Source organism: Meles meles, chromosome 6, assembly GCF_922984935.1.
Source record: "Meles meles chromosome 6, mMelMel3.1 paternal haplotype, whole genome shotgun sequence".
In the NCBI taxonomy this organism is placed as follows: Eukaryota; Metazoa; Chordata; class Mammalia; order Carnivora; family Mustelidae; genus Meles; species Meles meles.
Genome location: NC_060071.1, coordinates 152,212,772 through 152,229,435, shown reverse-complemented (window position 1 = coordinate 152,229,435; position 16,664 = coordinate 152,212,772). Strand labels below are relative to the sequence as shown.

General features: G+C 43.3%; 2 gene segments (V, D, J or C); both read left to right on the top strand.

The window, feature by feature from the left end:
* Positions 1-16,664, top strand: part of LOC123943474 — a 1,358,446-nt gene that overhangs the window by 51,704 nt on the left and 1,290,078 nt on the right.
* Positions 1,406-3,934, top strand: LOC123943493. The segment is given in 3 exon segments: positions 1,406-1,556; positions 1,659-1,969; positions 3,907-3,934. Coding segments are annotated over 3 exon segments (366 nt in total).

Below are 16,664 nucleotides of genomic sequence, written 5' to 3'. Positions count from 1 at the left end.
ATGGGCATAGTCAGAGGCTGGCCACGTGACATAACATCCACAGCCTGGTGCCTGAGTGTCGGATTTGTTTGTGCACAGGTTTCTTTTGCAGCAGGACAGCTCCTCCCATGCTGTTTTCCCTCCTGGTTCCTCGCATCTTCCACGGACAGGTCTTTCTTTTTTTTTTTAAGATTTTTTTTTATTTATTTATTTGACAGAGAGATCACAAGTAGACAGAGAGGCAGGCAGAGAGAGAGGAGGAAGCAGGCTCCCTGCGGAGCAGACAGCCTGATGCGGGGCTCGATCCCAGGACCCTGAGATCATGACCTGAGCCCTGAGCCGAAGGCAGCGGCTTAATCCACTGAGCCACCCAGGCGTCTTTCTGAGCTTCTAACTCAACCTTCTCTGGTCCACCTCTTTCTGTCTTTAGTTCTCTTCTCCACAGCCAGCAGAACTGACTCTTGAACAACAAGGGAGTTTTTCTCTTTTTTTGGAACAAAGAACTCCTGGGTCAAGAGGGTGTGTGGATGAGGCTTGAAGCAAATGGCTTCATTCTGCTCTTTCAGATCTTCCTCCAGCTGGTCCTTCAAACTGCTGCCTTCAGAGCTGTCCGTCATTAAAACCAGTGATTCCTGATTCAGACAACAACACGACTGTATCCACAAGGATTGATTCTGGGGCAAAGATGCCCCACAAAATAGTACATAGAGTACAATGACCATTTATGAATTCTACAAAATTAAAGCTAGCATAAAGTGACCTGAGAAGGGAAAATAATTATGTAGGGATATGGTAAACAAGAGAAAGAGAAGAAGGAATTCCAGGGTGAAATGCTGGAAATTTTAGGGAGAATTGATGCACTCACTGTCAATAATGTTGATGGTAACACCTGTGTTTATATATCACACACTCTGTATGTGGGCCATTGATCTCGTGTCAAATATACACATTGAACTTATGATAGGTAATAACAAAGGTGATTCTGGAGGGATGCAGAGAGAGTGAATTTTAAAGACATGAAAATACACCTATACCATTTTGATTTTCTCTGTATTTATGGTAAAGTATACAATAAGCAAAATCAATCCATCCCCATTACAGGATGGGTTCCACATTCCTCATAGCCTGACCCTCTGTTCTGCAAATGATTCAGGGTGGAGGGCAGTAGCTCTTGTGTGGGAAGAACTGACCTATATCCTGGGGTCAATCTCACCCCATATATGCTCATGAATACCTTACAAATCCAAGTATACCCCCTGGAAGGTTATATAACAACAACAAAAAAAAACCATTTTTTTTTTCAAAATTGGTCATTAGCACTAAATTAAAGGCATTCACAATGGCTTGGGTCACTGCCTCTTTGTCAGAATAGATCCCCAAGCTGAATATATAGCCAGAGAACATGCAAATAGGGCCTTCCTTCTGCTGATTTAATCAGCACAGCCAAGACTCTGCAGCTGGGAGAGGAGCCCCAGGCCCGGGATACCCAGGTGTTCACTCAGTGATCAGGACAGAACACAGACAACTCACCATGGACTTTGCGCTTGGCTGGGTTTTCCTTGTTGCTCTTTTAAAAGGTAATTCATGGTTAACAAGAACGTTGAGGACGTAAGTGGATATGAGTGAAAGAAACCATGGATGTGTGACAGTTTCCTGACCAGGATGTCTTGTGTCTGCAGGTGTCCAGTGTGAGGTGCAGCTGGTGGAGTCTGGGGGAGACCTGGTGAAGCCTGGGGGGTCCCTGAGACTCTCCTGTGCAGCCTCTGGATTCACCTTCAGTAGCTACTACATGATCTGGGTCCGCCAGGCTCCAGGGAAGGGGCTGCAGTGGGTCGCATATATTAGCTATGATGGAAGTAGCACAAGCTACGCAGACTCTGTGAAGGGCCGATTCACCATCTCCAGAGACAATGGCAAGAACACGCTGTATCTGCAGATGAACAGCCTGAGAGCTGAGGACACGGCCGTGTATTATTGTGCAACAGACACAGTGGGTGACCTTCAGTGTGAACCAGGACAGAAACCTCCCTGTTGACACAGGATGGGCTGAGCTGCAGGGGCTCTCAGGGCACCAGACAGTACTCAGGATCCACAGGGCAGATATCAGACCCAGGAGCAGGTGCAGTGGGGTAGGGCTTCCTTTTGAGATCAGGGTTTTTCTCTCTGGACTCTCAGCTGTCCACAGGGATTTTTTTTTTCTTCCATCTCTAATACCTAATATTCTCTGTGCGGCCAACAACAAGAATATGACTTTGCCTCCACACAGCTGAGATCTCATCAGTCTCTTGGGAACTTCCCTTCATCAACCTCTTCTATGTCCCATTTTCGTTCTCCACAGAAGCACATGCTGCAAATTCCCATCATCCTTGAGAAGCACCTGCACAGCCCAGGCTTTCTGCATGTTGAGTGCTGGTTCTCTGCCCTCAGGGGGCACACACTGTCCCCCATGTTTATGAGCTTCCCTAAGATGACTGCCCAGCTCTGTTCTTGTCCCCCTGGCTCCAGTGTATCCTCTGGCTCATATATGTGGGTGGACACATGTCCACCCTGATCACCTGTGTCCACCAACATGTACAGAGGAACTGCCCCTCTGTAGACACCGCTCCATTTCCTGGATGGAAAAACAACCCATCTGCTATGAGGGGCTCTCAGACTTCCCCAAGAAAGTGGTAAGATGATAATTCAGAAAAGGAAACCCACCCCTGTCCTGCTGGGTCCTGTTCTGGTGGGGAGAGTCCATGAAAGCATCCTTGGTGACTGTGTTTGAGACGTGTTTCCTGTCTTCCACACAGGGAATCCGTGTGAATCCTGAGATCCAGTTGGCAGGCCCCAGATCCTTGCCGCCCTGTGCTGTCCCTTGAATATCCATCAGAAACCAACGCCAACCTCACTCTCTCCTTCTTCTGACTTCTCCCTCAATCTGTCCTGGACCCTGAGCTCCATGGAGCTGGAGCCCTGTTATACTGCCCAGATTTCCACCAAGTGCCAGATGGAGAGAGGCTCAATAATGAATGTCTACCATGATGGCAGAGCCCTAAAGTGGGGCTGAAATGGGGATCTATGGCTCAAACCATGATCCAGAAGTAAATTAATGTATCAGCTACTGTATGAGACAATACTGTCACTTCCTCTCATGTCCCTGCTTTTGTCCCATCGACTGGCCAGGATTTCCCCTAGAGAATTCATAAATAACTTCTGGGAAGTTTGCTCTCTTGATTTCCCATGAAACCAGTACTGAACTCCACACATCAGAGGAGTCACAGGAATGACCCTTCCACTCAATGTCCTTCTTTTCTTGTAACATCCGAGGGGGTTCTGCATGGAATCCACCTTCTGTGTCTGAGGTGAATCTGTGCCCTTGTAGGTGGAGCAGGATCAGGCCCAGTCCTCACCTAAGCATGAAGCTCCTTGGGATGGTTGGTCCCAAGAAGAGAGAAACTCACTCGGGGGTCTTCTGTCTGTTAGCAGCTGTCCTGTGCGTGTATCTCAGTCATTTCAGGAATATCTAAGAACAGTTACTAATCTAATGTACCTGCCCCCTGTGAGTCTCCTTGTGTTGGGTGCACTGGTCCAGATGAACATGAAAAAGGAGTCCCAGGTGTGCAGAACGTCACAGACTCTCTCACTTACCTGTCTCACCACCGAGTTCTCTTGAACAACTGTGGACTTTCAGTATTCTCCATTGTTCCCCAAATCTCACCTCTCAGTTTGTTCTGGGCATAATCAGAAGGCTGTCCTCAGTTGTGTTTCTTATAAGCTATATATACATTTCTTTCTGTTCTAATATACAAGCATTGGCAGAAAATATGCTGCGTGCATGGTCTAATTGTAATATCCATCTTCCCGTAATATCGTTGGTATGACTCACTTACTCATAACTTCTGATGAATTATTACACATATAAATCCATATATTTTTAGATTCTAGAAGACTTAATGGAATTACTTGCATAACTGCTTATATATTTTGCAACCAAAAACAATTCACATAATTATATTTAACAGATAAATATACTGTGCTATATAACTTATAATAAACACCCTAAAGTCACAATCTGCTTGAGATTTTCATTCAAGATTTTATAATACCAAATTTCGATTATTTTTATTATTTGTACAGCTATCTAGTATAAAATTAAAACATATTAGTGACATAAAAGACTATTGATATTTCACTGGATTAAATATCACAACTTCTTGAACAGTAATTGATTAAGAAATTAATTTATTTTGAATCCATGATTAACTGTTTCAGAACTTACGTTGGATAAGACTTTATCCCATAATTCATGAAAGATGTACAACATATGAATTTTGTAACAGGATTTTCATTCTAGGTTCTAGCTAGGATAGCTTTGTTTGTGGAGGTAATCTTGTAAACTGTACCAGAATATCTACATGTGTGCTATTTGCCTCACAGACACATGATTACAGAAAATACTGAACCAACACCAATATCCATATCTTTCCCCTTCCAGAACACTTAGAGGCTTGTACTTTCCCAATACCACATGCATTCGGGTGTGGCCACATCCTGTGATCACCCTGCAGTAATGTCTTGTAAGGAGGGCTCCCAGTTGGCCTGGGCACCAACTCAGACCACTATAGGAGGACAAGAAGAGAAGTCTGGTGGAAAACCAGCCCTTTTGTCTATTTAGACCTTAGTGTTCCAGACAGTGGCTGACCCAGTGAATCCACAACATGCACTGGAAATACAAGCTTATATTCATGATAATGTAAGAGCGTGTCTTTTATTTTTATTTCTTTTTAAGAACAGGTCTTTTAAAAATCAAGAACCCTCATGCCAGAAATGCAGATTTCTTGTCTTCAAACCAGCACACAGGGTTGTGGGTGTCACGTCTAGTGCTGGTGTCTGTGTTGAAAAGCACACTGTGGCTGAATGCAGAGTCTAGTGAGGGGAGGGGATGGAAGAATTTCCCTCAGCTACAGGTTCTGGTGGACAAAGAGGTAAGTTGAGGGACGCCTGGGTGGCTCAGTGGGTTAAGCCACTGCCTTCGGCTCAGGTCATGATCTCAGGGTCCTGGGATCGAGTCCCGCATCGGGCTCTCTGCTCAGCAGCGAGCCTGCTTTCCTCTCTCTCTCTCTGCTTGCCTCTCTGTCTACTTGTGATCTCTCTCTGTCAAATAAATAAATTAAATCTTTAAAAAAAAAAGAGGTAAGTTGACATGAGACGGATTAACAGGAGAAAGAAAACAACATTTTATTACATGTGCACAGAAGGAGTGTAGTGAAACTGAGACCCAGAGAGATGAATAGGCAGGCAGTTATTTTTTTTCACAGTTTGGACAATGAGATGACACATTTGTCAGAAATTTATAGGAAAATGAAAACAGGTATTTGGAAGCTTTACTTAATGCGGAATTCTAGGCATAATTTGTCCTGAGGTAGGAGATTAGTAAAAGATTAGCAAGGTCTGCTTCTCCAGCTTCTTCAGATAGAAAGTCTCTATCTCTAGTGAGAAGGATGTGTTTTTACTTGTTAGTACAGGACGGGAATTATTCTTTATGTGGCAGAATTATTCCTGCCGTAAGGGGCACAGAGGAGGGTATGAGGGTCCTTGCAGCAGGTATTTCCTAATTACATTCCACGCAAAATAATGAATCTGTACCTGGTGTACATTTCGGGCAGCTGGCCATGGGCCCTACAGAGGATATTTGGAGCGTGTGTCCCAACATGCACCAGTTCAGTGATCAAGGTCCTTCCTTCAGATCGGTCTATGTTACCCTGTGCCAGCCACAGAGAAGATTCAGAGTTGAAGGGAAAGGCATTTCACAACTTCCCCAGGATAAAAAGGGCACTAGAACAGAGCAAGGTGCTGCTGGTGGGAATGCAAAATGGTATCTTGTACAAAATGTGGGCCACTGTTTTGTGAGGGAGGTCACACACTTGACCTCATGACCAGTGACACCAACTGTATCCACAGAACTAAGTGAAGTTAGAGCACATGTGGACTCAAAACATGCACATATATGCTCAGAGGCACTGTTGTTGTAAGTCCAACATCATGGACACCACTAAGCTTTCTTCTTATAGGGAATGGATAGACACTGAAATACTAGTTGAAGACAATAGAAGCATGAGCCTGAACATGGATGACTTTCACATTCATGGCCCTACATGGGAGAAGCCACTGCCTGAGGCCACATGCTGCATGGTCCCACCTACACAGTATGCAATCTGCAAGGCCAAGTGCATAGAAAACTAATTGATGTGGATGGACAGGTTTGGGCAGACATAAGAATGACCATTTCCTTAAGCTGGGGTTCCTGAGTTGTCCTGTAACTTGATTTTGGTTTGGTCATATGGCTGTAGTGCATAGCTGAGAGTAAACTCACAGAATCTTACATTAAATAAGGTCCAGGTTTCCATATTGTTACTTATGTAAACTTCTAATTTCCAAGATTATTAGTTTAATTGTACTAAATTTATATCCAAGATTACTTGCCTTAACACCCTGTACTGAGTTCTTTCTCATGAAGTGAATCCTCATGAAGTGAATGGAAGAGACCAGAAGGAGGAGCATAGATGGTAGATGCAGGGATGAAGACTGGTGGGCAGAGGTTATTGGAGGAAAGGTTGAAAGAGCTGTGAGTGTTATGATAGAGGGACGATGGTCACATTCCAGCACAGAGCTCTCGTCCAGCACACCCCAGAGCTCAGAACACCTGCTAAGTGAGACACTCGGACCACCATGTAGTGATAGCAGCAGCCCTGAAGGGGAGGAGGTACCTTGTTATGTGGGGCCCTCGGGAACCTCTGAGCACAGGTCCCAGTACCAGTGGAAGGAACAGAGGTAGGATGACAAGAGAGGGGTATCCTGTAGGGTCCTGCAGTTCTATTGTTGTGAACAAATCCATGTTAAAGCCCCTATGTATGCTTTAATGCCCTTGAGTCTCAATTTTTCTAACAACTTCACACTCTGCAGAAATGGTTCAGTTATTCCTGTGCCTTCATCAATTAAATAAGTGGAAGATGCCTGGGGCACCTTGTTGCTAGGTGGGTTAAGCCTCTGCTTTTGGCTCAGGCCATGACCCCAGGGTCCTAGGTTCGAGCCCCATATCGGGCTCTCTGCTCTGCACTGAGCCTGATTCCTCCACTCTCTCTTTATCTCTCTCTCTGCCTGCCTCTCTGCCTACTTTGATATCTGTCTGTCAAATAAATAAACAAATAACCTAAAAAATAATAAAAAATAAAATAATTGGAAGATGCCTAGTATACCAATAATGTAATTTTACCTCCTCTCAATTTATTTACTAATATAATAATAACAATAATAATATTTACTACTACTACTACTACTACTACTACTACTACTACTACTACTACTACTACTATTTTTGCTTAGCCAACAGAGGTTTATTTTCTCCCATTCTGGAAGCTAGAAAATCCAAGATTATGATGCTTTCATAGCTGGTTTCTTTTTTTTTTTTTTTTTTAGATTTTCTTTTTTTAAATTTATTTGACAGACATAGATCACAAGTAGGCAGAGTGAGAGAGAGAGAGAGAGAGAGAGGAAGGGAAGCAGGCTCCCTGCTGATCAGAGAGCCCGATGTGGGACTCGATCCCAGGACGCTGGGATCATTACCTGAGCCGAAGGCAGAGGCTTTAACCCACTGAGCCACCCAGGCACCCCTCATAGCTGGTTTCTGATGAGACCTCTCTTGGCTTGCAGAAAGCCACCTTCCTGCTGTCCTCATATGGCTTTTCCTCAGTGTGCTCCTAGAGAGGGCGAGATCACTAGTGCCTATTCCTCTTTGTTTAAAGATATCAGTCCCATATGATTAGGATATCACTCTTATGACCTGCTTTAACATTAGTTATGCCTTTTCTTTTTTAAAAATTTCTTTTCAGCATTCCATAATTTATTGTTTATGGCCCACACCCAATGCTCCATGCAATACATGCCCTCCATAATACCCACCAAGAGGCTAACCCAATGTCCCAACCCACTCCCCTCCAAAACTCTTAGTTTGTTTTTCAGAGTCCCAGTCTCTCATGGTTCATCTCCCCCTCCAATTTCTCCCAACTCCCTTCTCCTCTCCATCTCCCCATGTCCTCCGTGTTATACCTGATGCTGCACAAGTGAATGAAACCATATGATAATTGACTCTCTCTGCTTGACTTATTTCACTCAGCATAATCTCTTCCACTCCCATCCATGTTGCTACAAAAGTTGGGTATTCATCCTTTCTGATGGAGGCATCATACTCCATAGAATGTATGGACCACATCTTCCTTATCCATTCATCCGTTGAAGGGCATCTTGGTTCTTTCCACAGTTTGCTGACCGTGGCCATTGCTGCTATGAACATTGGGGTACAGATGGCCCTTCTGTTCACTACATCTGTATCTTTGTGGTAAATACCCAGTAGTGCAATTGCAGGGTCATAGGGAATCTCTATTTTTAATTTCTTAAATAATTTCCACACTGCTCTCCAAATTGGCTGTATGAACTTGCATTCCCACCAACAGTGTAAGAGTGTTCCTCTTTCTCCATATCCTCTCTGGCACACGTTGTTCACTGTCCTGTTAATTTTGGCCATTTTAACAAGTGTAAGGTGGTATCTCAATGCGGTTTTGATTTGAATCTTACTGATGTCTAGTGATGGTGAATATTTTTTCATGTGTCTGTGTGCCATTTGTATGTCTTCTTTTGCAAAGTGTCTGTTCATTTCTTCTGTCCATTTTTTGACATGATTATCTGTTTTCTGTGGGTTGAGTTGTAGGTTTTCTTTCTAGAACTTGGATATCAACCATTTGTCTGTACTGTCATTTGCAAATAGTTCTCCCATTCTGTGGGTTCCTTTTTTGCTTTCCTGAGTGTTTCTTTTGCTGTGCACTACACAAAGATAAACTCAAATAGATAAAAGACCTAAACATGAGGCAGGAATCCATCAGAATCCTAGAGGAGAACATAGACAGTAACCTCTTCAACCTCGGCCACAGCAACTTCTTTCAAGATATGTCTCCAAAGGAAAAGGAAACAAAAGCGAAAGTGAACTTTTGGGACTTCATCAAGATCAAAAGCTTCTCCACAACAAAGGAAATAGTCAACAAAACAAAGAAGCAACCCACAGAATGGGAGAATATATTTGAAAATGACAGTACAGACAAAAGGTTGATATCCAGGATCTATAAAGAACTTCTCAAACTCAACACACACAAAACAGATAATCATATCAAAAAATGGGCAGAAGATATGAACAGACACTTCTCCAATGAAGACATACAAATGGCTTTCAGACACATGAAAAATGTTCATCATCACTAGCCATCAGGGAGATTCAAATTAAAAAGTTCTAGTTTTTCACTTCAATAATACTCATTTTATTAAACTATTCCTTAGTCAATTTTTAATGTCCTGTGTTTCCTAAATTATTATATTGAACTGAGATTCTCATCTACAATCCTGCTTCTTGCAAGGCTCGAGGAATTGCTCCCAGGATGAAGAGAAGCAGGCTTGCCCCGAGTGAGTCCAATGACCTGATATCTCTCCTTCTTGGAGCACATGGTTTCTTCAGAATCACGTAGCTCCTCATTATCTTCACTCTTTTCATCACTCAGCTCTTATCCAAAACAAAACATCACACTCCATTCATAGCACTTTGCATCTCAGGCCTTTGTATGTGTGACATTATTTTTTCAGTCACCATAACCAACAAGACACAATAGAATCTCCTTGTATTATTGAGCATTCTCCTGAGGAACAGATGCCAAAGCCCACTGTCATACACGACTGAAGAGTCCGAGAAGTCCCATGATCTACTCTCTCATGCTGGTGTCCCAGGAAAGCCAAGGAGTAGTTCTTGACTATTCCTTAACTAGTCTTTCATCTGAGAACCTGGGGACATGAATGTGTAACTCTCTCCACAGGCAGTAGTATATGAAGCTTCCACGTCAAGCATGCAGGAAGGAAGAATGATGGAATTCCTCCTCCCTCTGCATTTAATCCTACTCAGAAGCTTAATTGATTGGATAATGTCCGCATACCTAGAGATCATGGATGCAAATATCCATCTGTTTGTAATCACCATCACAGACATCCAGAGAAACGGTGTTTACTCTGGGCACCCATGGGCCAGTCACTTTGGCACGTAGAGTGAACCATCACAAATCAACCTGCTGTAAATCTGGGCAAACATGTGCATGTCCTTAAACTACACTCATTTTAAAAAGAAACTAAATAAGAAGTTCTTCATTTCACCTTATATGAGACAAGTATCCTGAATACAGCCAAAAATACACCAACCTTTTCCCCAGTAAGTAGGTAAAGCACTTGGGCAATGTTTACTCTTCTCCTCAATATTCTGCCATTGAGCTATTGAACTATTATAATGTAAAATTAAGAATTCTAAAACTTGGGAGGAGGGGGCAAGATGGTAGAAAAGTAGGAGATGCTATTTTAACTGGTCCCCTAAAGTGAGCAGATTATCTACCGGATCACCCTGAACACACATGAAATCAGAGTGAGGTGTAGGACTATACACTTCTGGATCCCTACAGGGGCAGAAGACATCGCTGGACAGGTAAAGTGGAGTGGGAATGTGGACTGATATGGAAGATAAAGAAAAGGGGGAGGGAGCCACCAGAAGCAACCCATTAGAAAGTAATACCCCAATACAAGATTACACTGTGATTGGGAACCAGTATTAACGTGGAGTCTGGTTAAAATCATTCAAAAAGACAAAAAGATCTTAAGGGGTAATTGGTGGAATCAGGCGGTTAGGGGCATGGACTTAATTAAGCCCACATACCCAAGACAGCCACCGCCACTGCCCTGCCAGAGATAGGGCTGTGAAGCATTCAGGTCATGGTCCCTGAGCCACCAGTGCACGTGAGAGTGTCTGGGTTGCAGAGTACATGAGAGTGTCTGGTGTGTACGCCAGCCAGCAATCCCTAGAACCCGACTCTTTTGCAGTCTGCATGCACATCCAGTGACCAAGTTCTGTCAGGCTCCACACCCTCCCTTGAGAGCAGTCTATGCAGGCAACTGGCTGGTGCCCTCAAGGACTGGAAAAAGCCTGAACACTCCCAGCCCCTGCCCCAAGGAAAATCTCAGCATGCTATCTCTGACTGGGATCTTTCCAGAGGTTTGGACCTGATCAGACAGCCATAGCAAAGGGAGTCCTTGGAATCCAGCTCTCTGGACTAATACTGCTTGCAGTTTTAGCAGCATTGGGGTACAAGCAGGAGCTCCTGCGACCTCTGGGACTGCGGCCTCTGAGACAAATTCAGTAATTCATCACATATATACAACACCTAGTGTTCATCAAAACTAGTGCTTTCTTTCATGCTCATCATCAATCTCCCCAGTCCTCACTCATCTCCCTCCATCCACCTGTGGTTTATACTCCATTACTAAGAGTCACTTATGGTTGTTTCCTTCCTTATTCTTTTTTCTTTTACCACTTCCTTTATGTTCATCTGTTTTCCTTCATAAATTCTACATATGAGTCATAAATGGGAGAAGATATTTACAAAAGACATATCTGATAAAGTTTAATACCCATAATCTCTTAAGACTTTCCCCCACTCAACATGCAAATAATGTGGTTAAGAAATGGGTAGAAGAAAGGAATAAACATTTATTGAAGGAAGACATCCAGATGGCTATCAGATACATGAAGAGACGCTCAACATCAGTCATCATCAGGGAAGCACAAATCAAAACCATGGAAAGATGTTACCTCATACCTGTCAGAATGACAAGTACCTGCTGAACACAATTCTCAGACCAATGGCAATTTCATTAGTGATTCACAGCAAATATAATTGGAAACATATAGAGACATGGTTTCTAGGGCTACTCCAAGAAAAACAGTTGACCCTAACCTTAATGAAACAGGAGACATTTCCCATACAATAGAAATTATGAATTTGTACCCTCAAGAGGGAAAGACCTCAGAAGCTTGAGGGTACCTTATAGATAGTAGGGACCTGATCCAGGATTCCTGCTCACCTATGAATATAGTAAATATACCTGGATGTTGTAGCCTAAGGAGCTGAGTGAGGAGCTCAAGCAAAGGAGACAAGTATGAGGACATATCCGTTCAACAGGACAATCTGTAGGGGTTATGCTGAGAGGGTAACTCCTCGAATGCTGGATAAATGGGGAAGAGAAAAGAGGAATCCCTGTATCTCTGCAAGGGTCTGTGACACCTGCTGTTGCACTGGGACAATCAGGGTGCACTCACAATCATTCTGACTCAAGAACCATGGAACTCATGATCCAGGACAAGACGTTGATTGAGGGCTGGTCTCCTCCCTATGGTTTCTAGCTAAATACTCTGTTAACTTCTCCCAGACAGAAGCACAATAATCACTTTGTAAATCTGTGGAAATAGAGAAGAGTCCTACATTTTTGTAATAAACCGTCATAACGACAAAAAACAAACTTGCAAAGGATGAAGCACTGGGACAAATATAATTGATATCATCATGGCAATAAATATGAGTGTAGAAGTACAATGATCACCATTTCAGAAATGAAGAATTGTCTTTAACTAATAGCATGCCTTCTGATCTCAGGTGTTCTGACCTTAATCGTTGAACTAATAATTCTATTCTTTTATCTTTTTAAAAATTTTCCATTGATGTGTACAGAGAGAATAGGCATCAATGCCTTTTCTGGTTGTTGATAGTCCATGGCATCTCCAGGAGCTCTGTGAGTCTCTGTCAAGGCTTCTCAGTGTCTCCAAGATTCTATGACAGAAAGACCTGATCTCCACATATCAGTCTACTGGGACTTCTGGAAATTCAGAGAGCCTGAAAATCTCATGTCCAGCTCTGTCTTGCAGGAGATTCAAGGGAGCAAATAGTTCCCATGTTGAGGAGCACAGACTTAGACACTGGGGCTCAATTTCACCTGCTGTGCTCACCTGGAAATTCACACAATCATTCTGTGCTGCAGGGTGAACATACCCACCTGTAAAATAGTGGTAAAACTGGTACCTACATCACAATGATGGGATGCATATGTGAAGAAAGGAAAATAATGGGTGCTAAGCAGTTTCTCCAGCAAAATCACAAAATAAAAGTTTGCGGCTTCATCAAAGATATCATGGTGACCAAACTCCCCCAGGAACCCTGCAACTGCTCTAGGTCACTGCCATCATGAAGATGTTACCTGGAAAATTTGCTACATATTCAGAGAACATGTAAATAGACCCGCCTTCCCTCTGCCTATTAAAAGAGGCCAGCCCTGACCATGCAACTGGGAGAGGAACTTCAGCACCAGGATTTCCAGGTGATCCAATCAGTAATCAAGACAGAACACAGACAAATCACTATGGAGTTTGTCCTTGCCTGGGTTTTCCTTGTTGCTCTTTTAAAAGGTAATTCATGGTGAACAAGAGACCTTGAGTGTGAGAGTGGATACGAGTAACAGAAACCGTGGGTCTGTGACAATTTCCTGACCAGGATGTCTTGTGTCCTCAAGTGTACAGTGTGAGGTGCAGCTGGGGTGGCCTGGGGGAGACCTGGTGAAGCCTGGGGGATCCTGAGACTCTCCTGTGCAGCCTCTTGATTCAACTTCAGCAGTTACCACATGAGCTGGGTCCACCACGCTCCAGGGAAGGGTCTGCAGTGGGTCACATGCATTAGCTATGATGGAAGTGGCAAAAGCGACAAAAACTCTGTGAAAGGCCAATTCACCATCTCCAGAGACAATGGCAATAATACACTGTATCTGTAGATGAACATCCTGAGAGCCAAGGACACTGACATATATTACTGTGCAACAGGACAGTGAGGGGACATCGGTGTGAACCCAGACAGAAACCTCACTTTAGGAGAGGATAGGGAAAACCAGAGGGTGCACAGTCCTCACCAATTCTGTCTTTAAGCCAAGGAGAAGATGCAGATGGACATTAGGTCAAGTTTCCTGTCAGGATCTGGCGATACCTGTCCAGAGAACACTTTCCCTCAGGGCCCTCTCTGCACACATGATTCTGTCCTTACCTCTTCACTCTCTGACTTTGAAAATTTGTTCTAATGGGAAAACAATTATATTAAAATGTACAAAATACAGAGCCACTCACGTTGTTTATTCTTGTCCCTAAATACCAATGAATCACAAATACCCTGATGCTCATCAACTGAACCTTTATAGGAATCTCAGAGGCACTCAGTATGCATCACAGGTCCACCCAACTCAATGTACAAAATTGATAGAAGGAGCATAAAGTGCATGCTGCACATGAGGCCTCAGAGGCATCAACAATCCAAAGTAAAAGAAGAAAGGGTCTTTGGAGGGGGGGTGTCACTGTCTTAAACAAAGTTCACTGAAACCCTACCAGCTATAGTGTGGATGTGGAGCCTGAACATTAAAAACACTCACAGACTTACCAAGATGGCTGGGAAGCAGGAGGAGGTGCCTTTTCAACCTGTACCCTAAAGTGAGCTGATAACCTACCAAAGAACTTTGATCACCCATGAAACAGCCTGAGATAATAATTATACACGTCTGGATCTCTACGGGGGCAGAAGACGCCAGTGAGCAGGTAAAGTGGAGGGGAATGAGACCTACAATGAAAGCCCCAGTCTTCCTAGAGAGTATCTAAACGCTTAAGGACTGTATGTGTTAAGACATAAACATTACGGGCCACTCGATGTTGTCACAGACAAGGTGAGGAATATGCTTTGTGAAATGGAGAGGAGGTGGCCTATGCTGTAGGCTGATAGAGAGCTTGCTTGCATTGAGATCAGAAAGGAAGAACGTGGGAGAGTGCAACCTTGTAAGAGGCTGAGGGAATTTCTGACCAAAGGATCAAAGCATCAGAAGGTTTATCTTGAATTCTCATGGAAAAGTGTTGTAAAAACAAATGATAGGAAGACATAATCATTAATCAGTATGAAGCAGAACTGAAAATATTGGAAAATTCTCGGCCTGTTCCTACTGGAAGGAAGGAGAGATCTTGTTCTGGAGAAATCAGGAATGATGTGGAAATACTTGATGAGGGGGGGTTTCTGGGTTGACCATCTCAGCATAACCCTGGAGCTTCTCGTCATGACCCTGAGAGCAATATGAGCCTTTAAGGAGAAGCCTGGGGCTACTGTCCACGACATTTTGGAGATCAATGGGACTGCCCCCCCTCCCAGCACAGGCTGAGAGAGAGGGCATGGAAGTGCTGCATGACTTGACATTGAACTTCCATCTTTCATGACTCTGATGGAATTCATTTCTACAGTTTATACGCTACCCAGGCAGTGGTATTTTTCACAGACGCCTGATCCGACAAAGATATCCTATCACAACATCTCTGGTGGGTCTGAGAAGAGCTGGTGACTTCCCGTTGTTCAGCTTATGGGCAAACTATAAACTTCCAGGCTTTGACAGATCTGACCAGAAACCAGATTCCTCATGCCACACATGAATAATGGGGATTTGGTTTTTTGTTACATATTTACTACTTGTTACTTTGCTTCTCCAAACGAAAAGGTTTTTTTTTTCAATTTAATTTAAATTCACTTAATTAACATATACTGTTTCATTAGTTTTGGAGTAAAGTTCAGTCACTTATCAGTTGCATATAACACCTAGAGCTCGTTACATCACAGAGCATGCTTTATGTCCATCACCCACTTACCCAGACACCAGCCCCTCTCCTCTAGCAAACCTCAGTTTGTCTCCTAGACTTAAAAGTCTCTCATGGTTTGTCTCACTCTCTGATTTCATCTTATTTTACTTTTCCCTCCCTTCCCCAATGATCATGTTTTATTTCTTAAATTCTGCATATGAGTGAAATTATATAATTGTCTCTCCCTGGTCGACTTATTTCACTCTAGCATAATACCTCCTAGTTCCATCAATATCTTTGCAAATTTTTTATGGAGAAGTAAATTCCATTGTTTATATATACCACATCTTCTTTATCCATGAAAATAATGATACAGGATATCATGGAACCTCGTTCATGGATTCCAAGGAAATGGTTTAGTCACTTACCATTAAATGAGACATCTTTCATTAATTAAATCATTTTTAGTTTGATGATCATGCCGTTTTATCTTAAATAGGGAGATGACTTCTTGATGTTTAGATTGGAACACATTACCTGATTAGAAGAGACTCTGTTGGAATATGTAATTTTTATACACATCGTTATGTTAGGTTTACCAGCATTTCATTACATTATGTGCATTTGGGTCTATCAGACACATCATCCAGGTGTCCTGACTCAGGTTCAGGTGTTTCTCTACCCAGACCCCACTTGTCCACCTGAGAAGGGAGGTGCGCAGGGCATCACAGACACTGGTCCACAGGGACTGACACATCAGGTTTGCTCTCCCTGGTCCCCTGTTCCCAGATCAGCAATCGCTTCTGCTCCTAAGGAAATTGCCTTACCGAGTAGCTTCCACAGCTCTGTACTCGGGCTCATTCTCAGTGGAAAAAGCCCTGGTAACACAGAGTCCGGGATGTGGCACGGGTGTATATCCTCAAAGAGATGTTCAGATGTGGGACCTCAGCATCCCAGGAATGTGTTTCCCCTCTGAAGTGTCTTCTCTCTGAATGAGTCATTTCCTGATATCAAATATTCTGCTTTGTGAAAGTGCAAATGAGCCAAAGTGTACTCGCTTAAATAGACACATGTTTGGGCCCTGACAACATCACCCAACAGCTGCACACAACCCTTTGTAGAAACCGTGAGAGCACAGCACCTCACC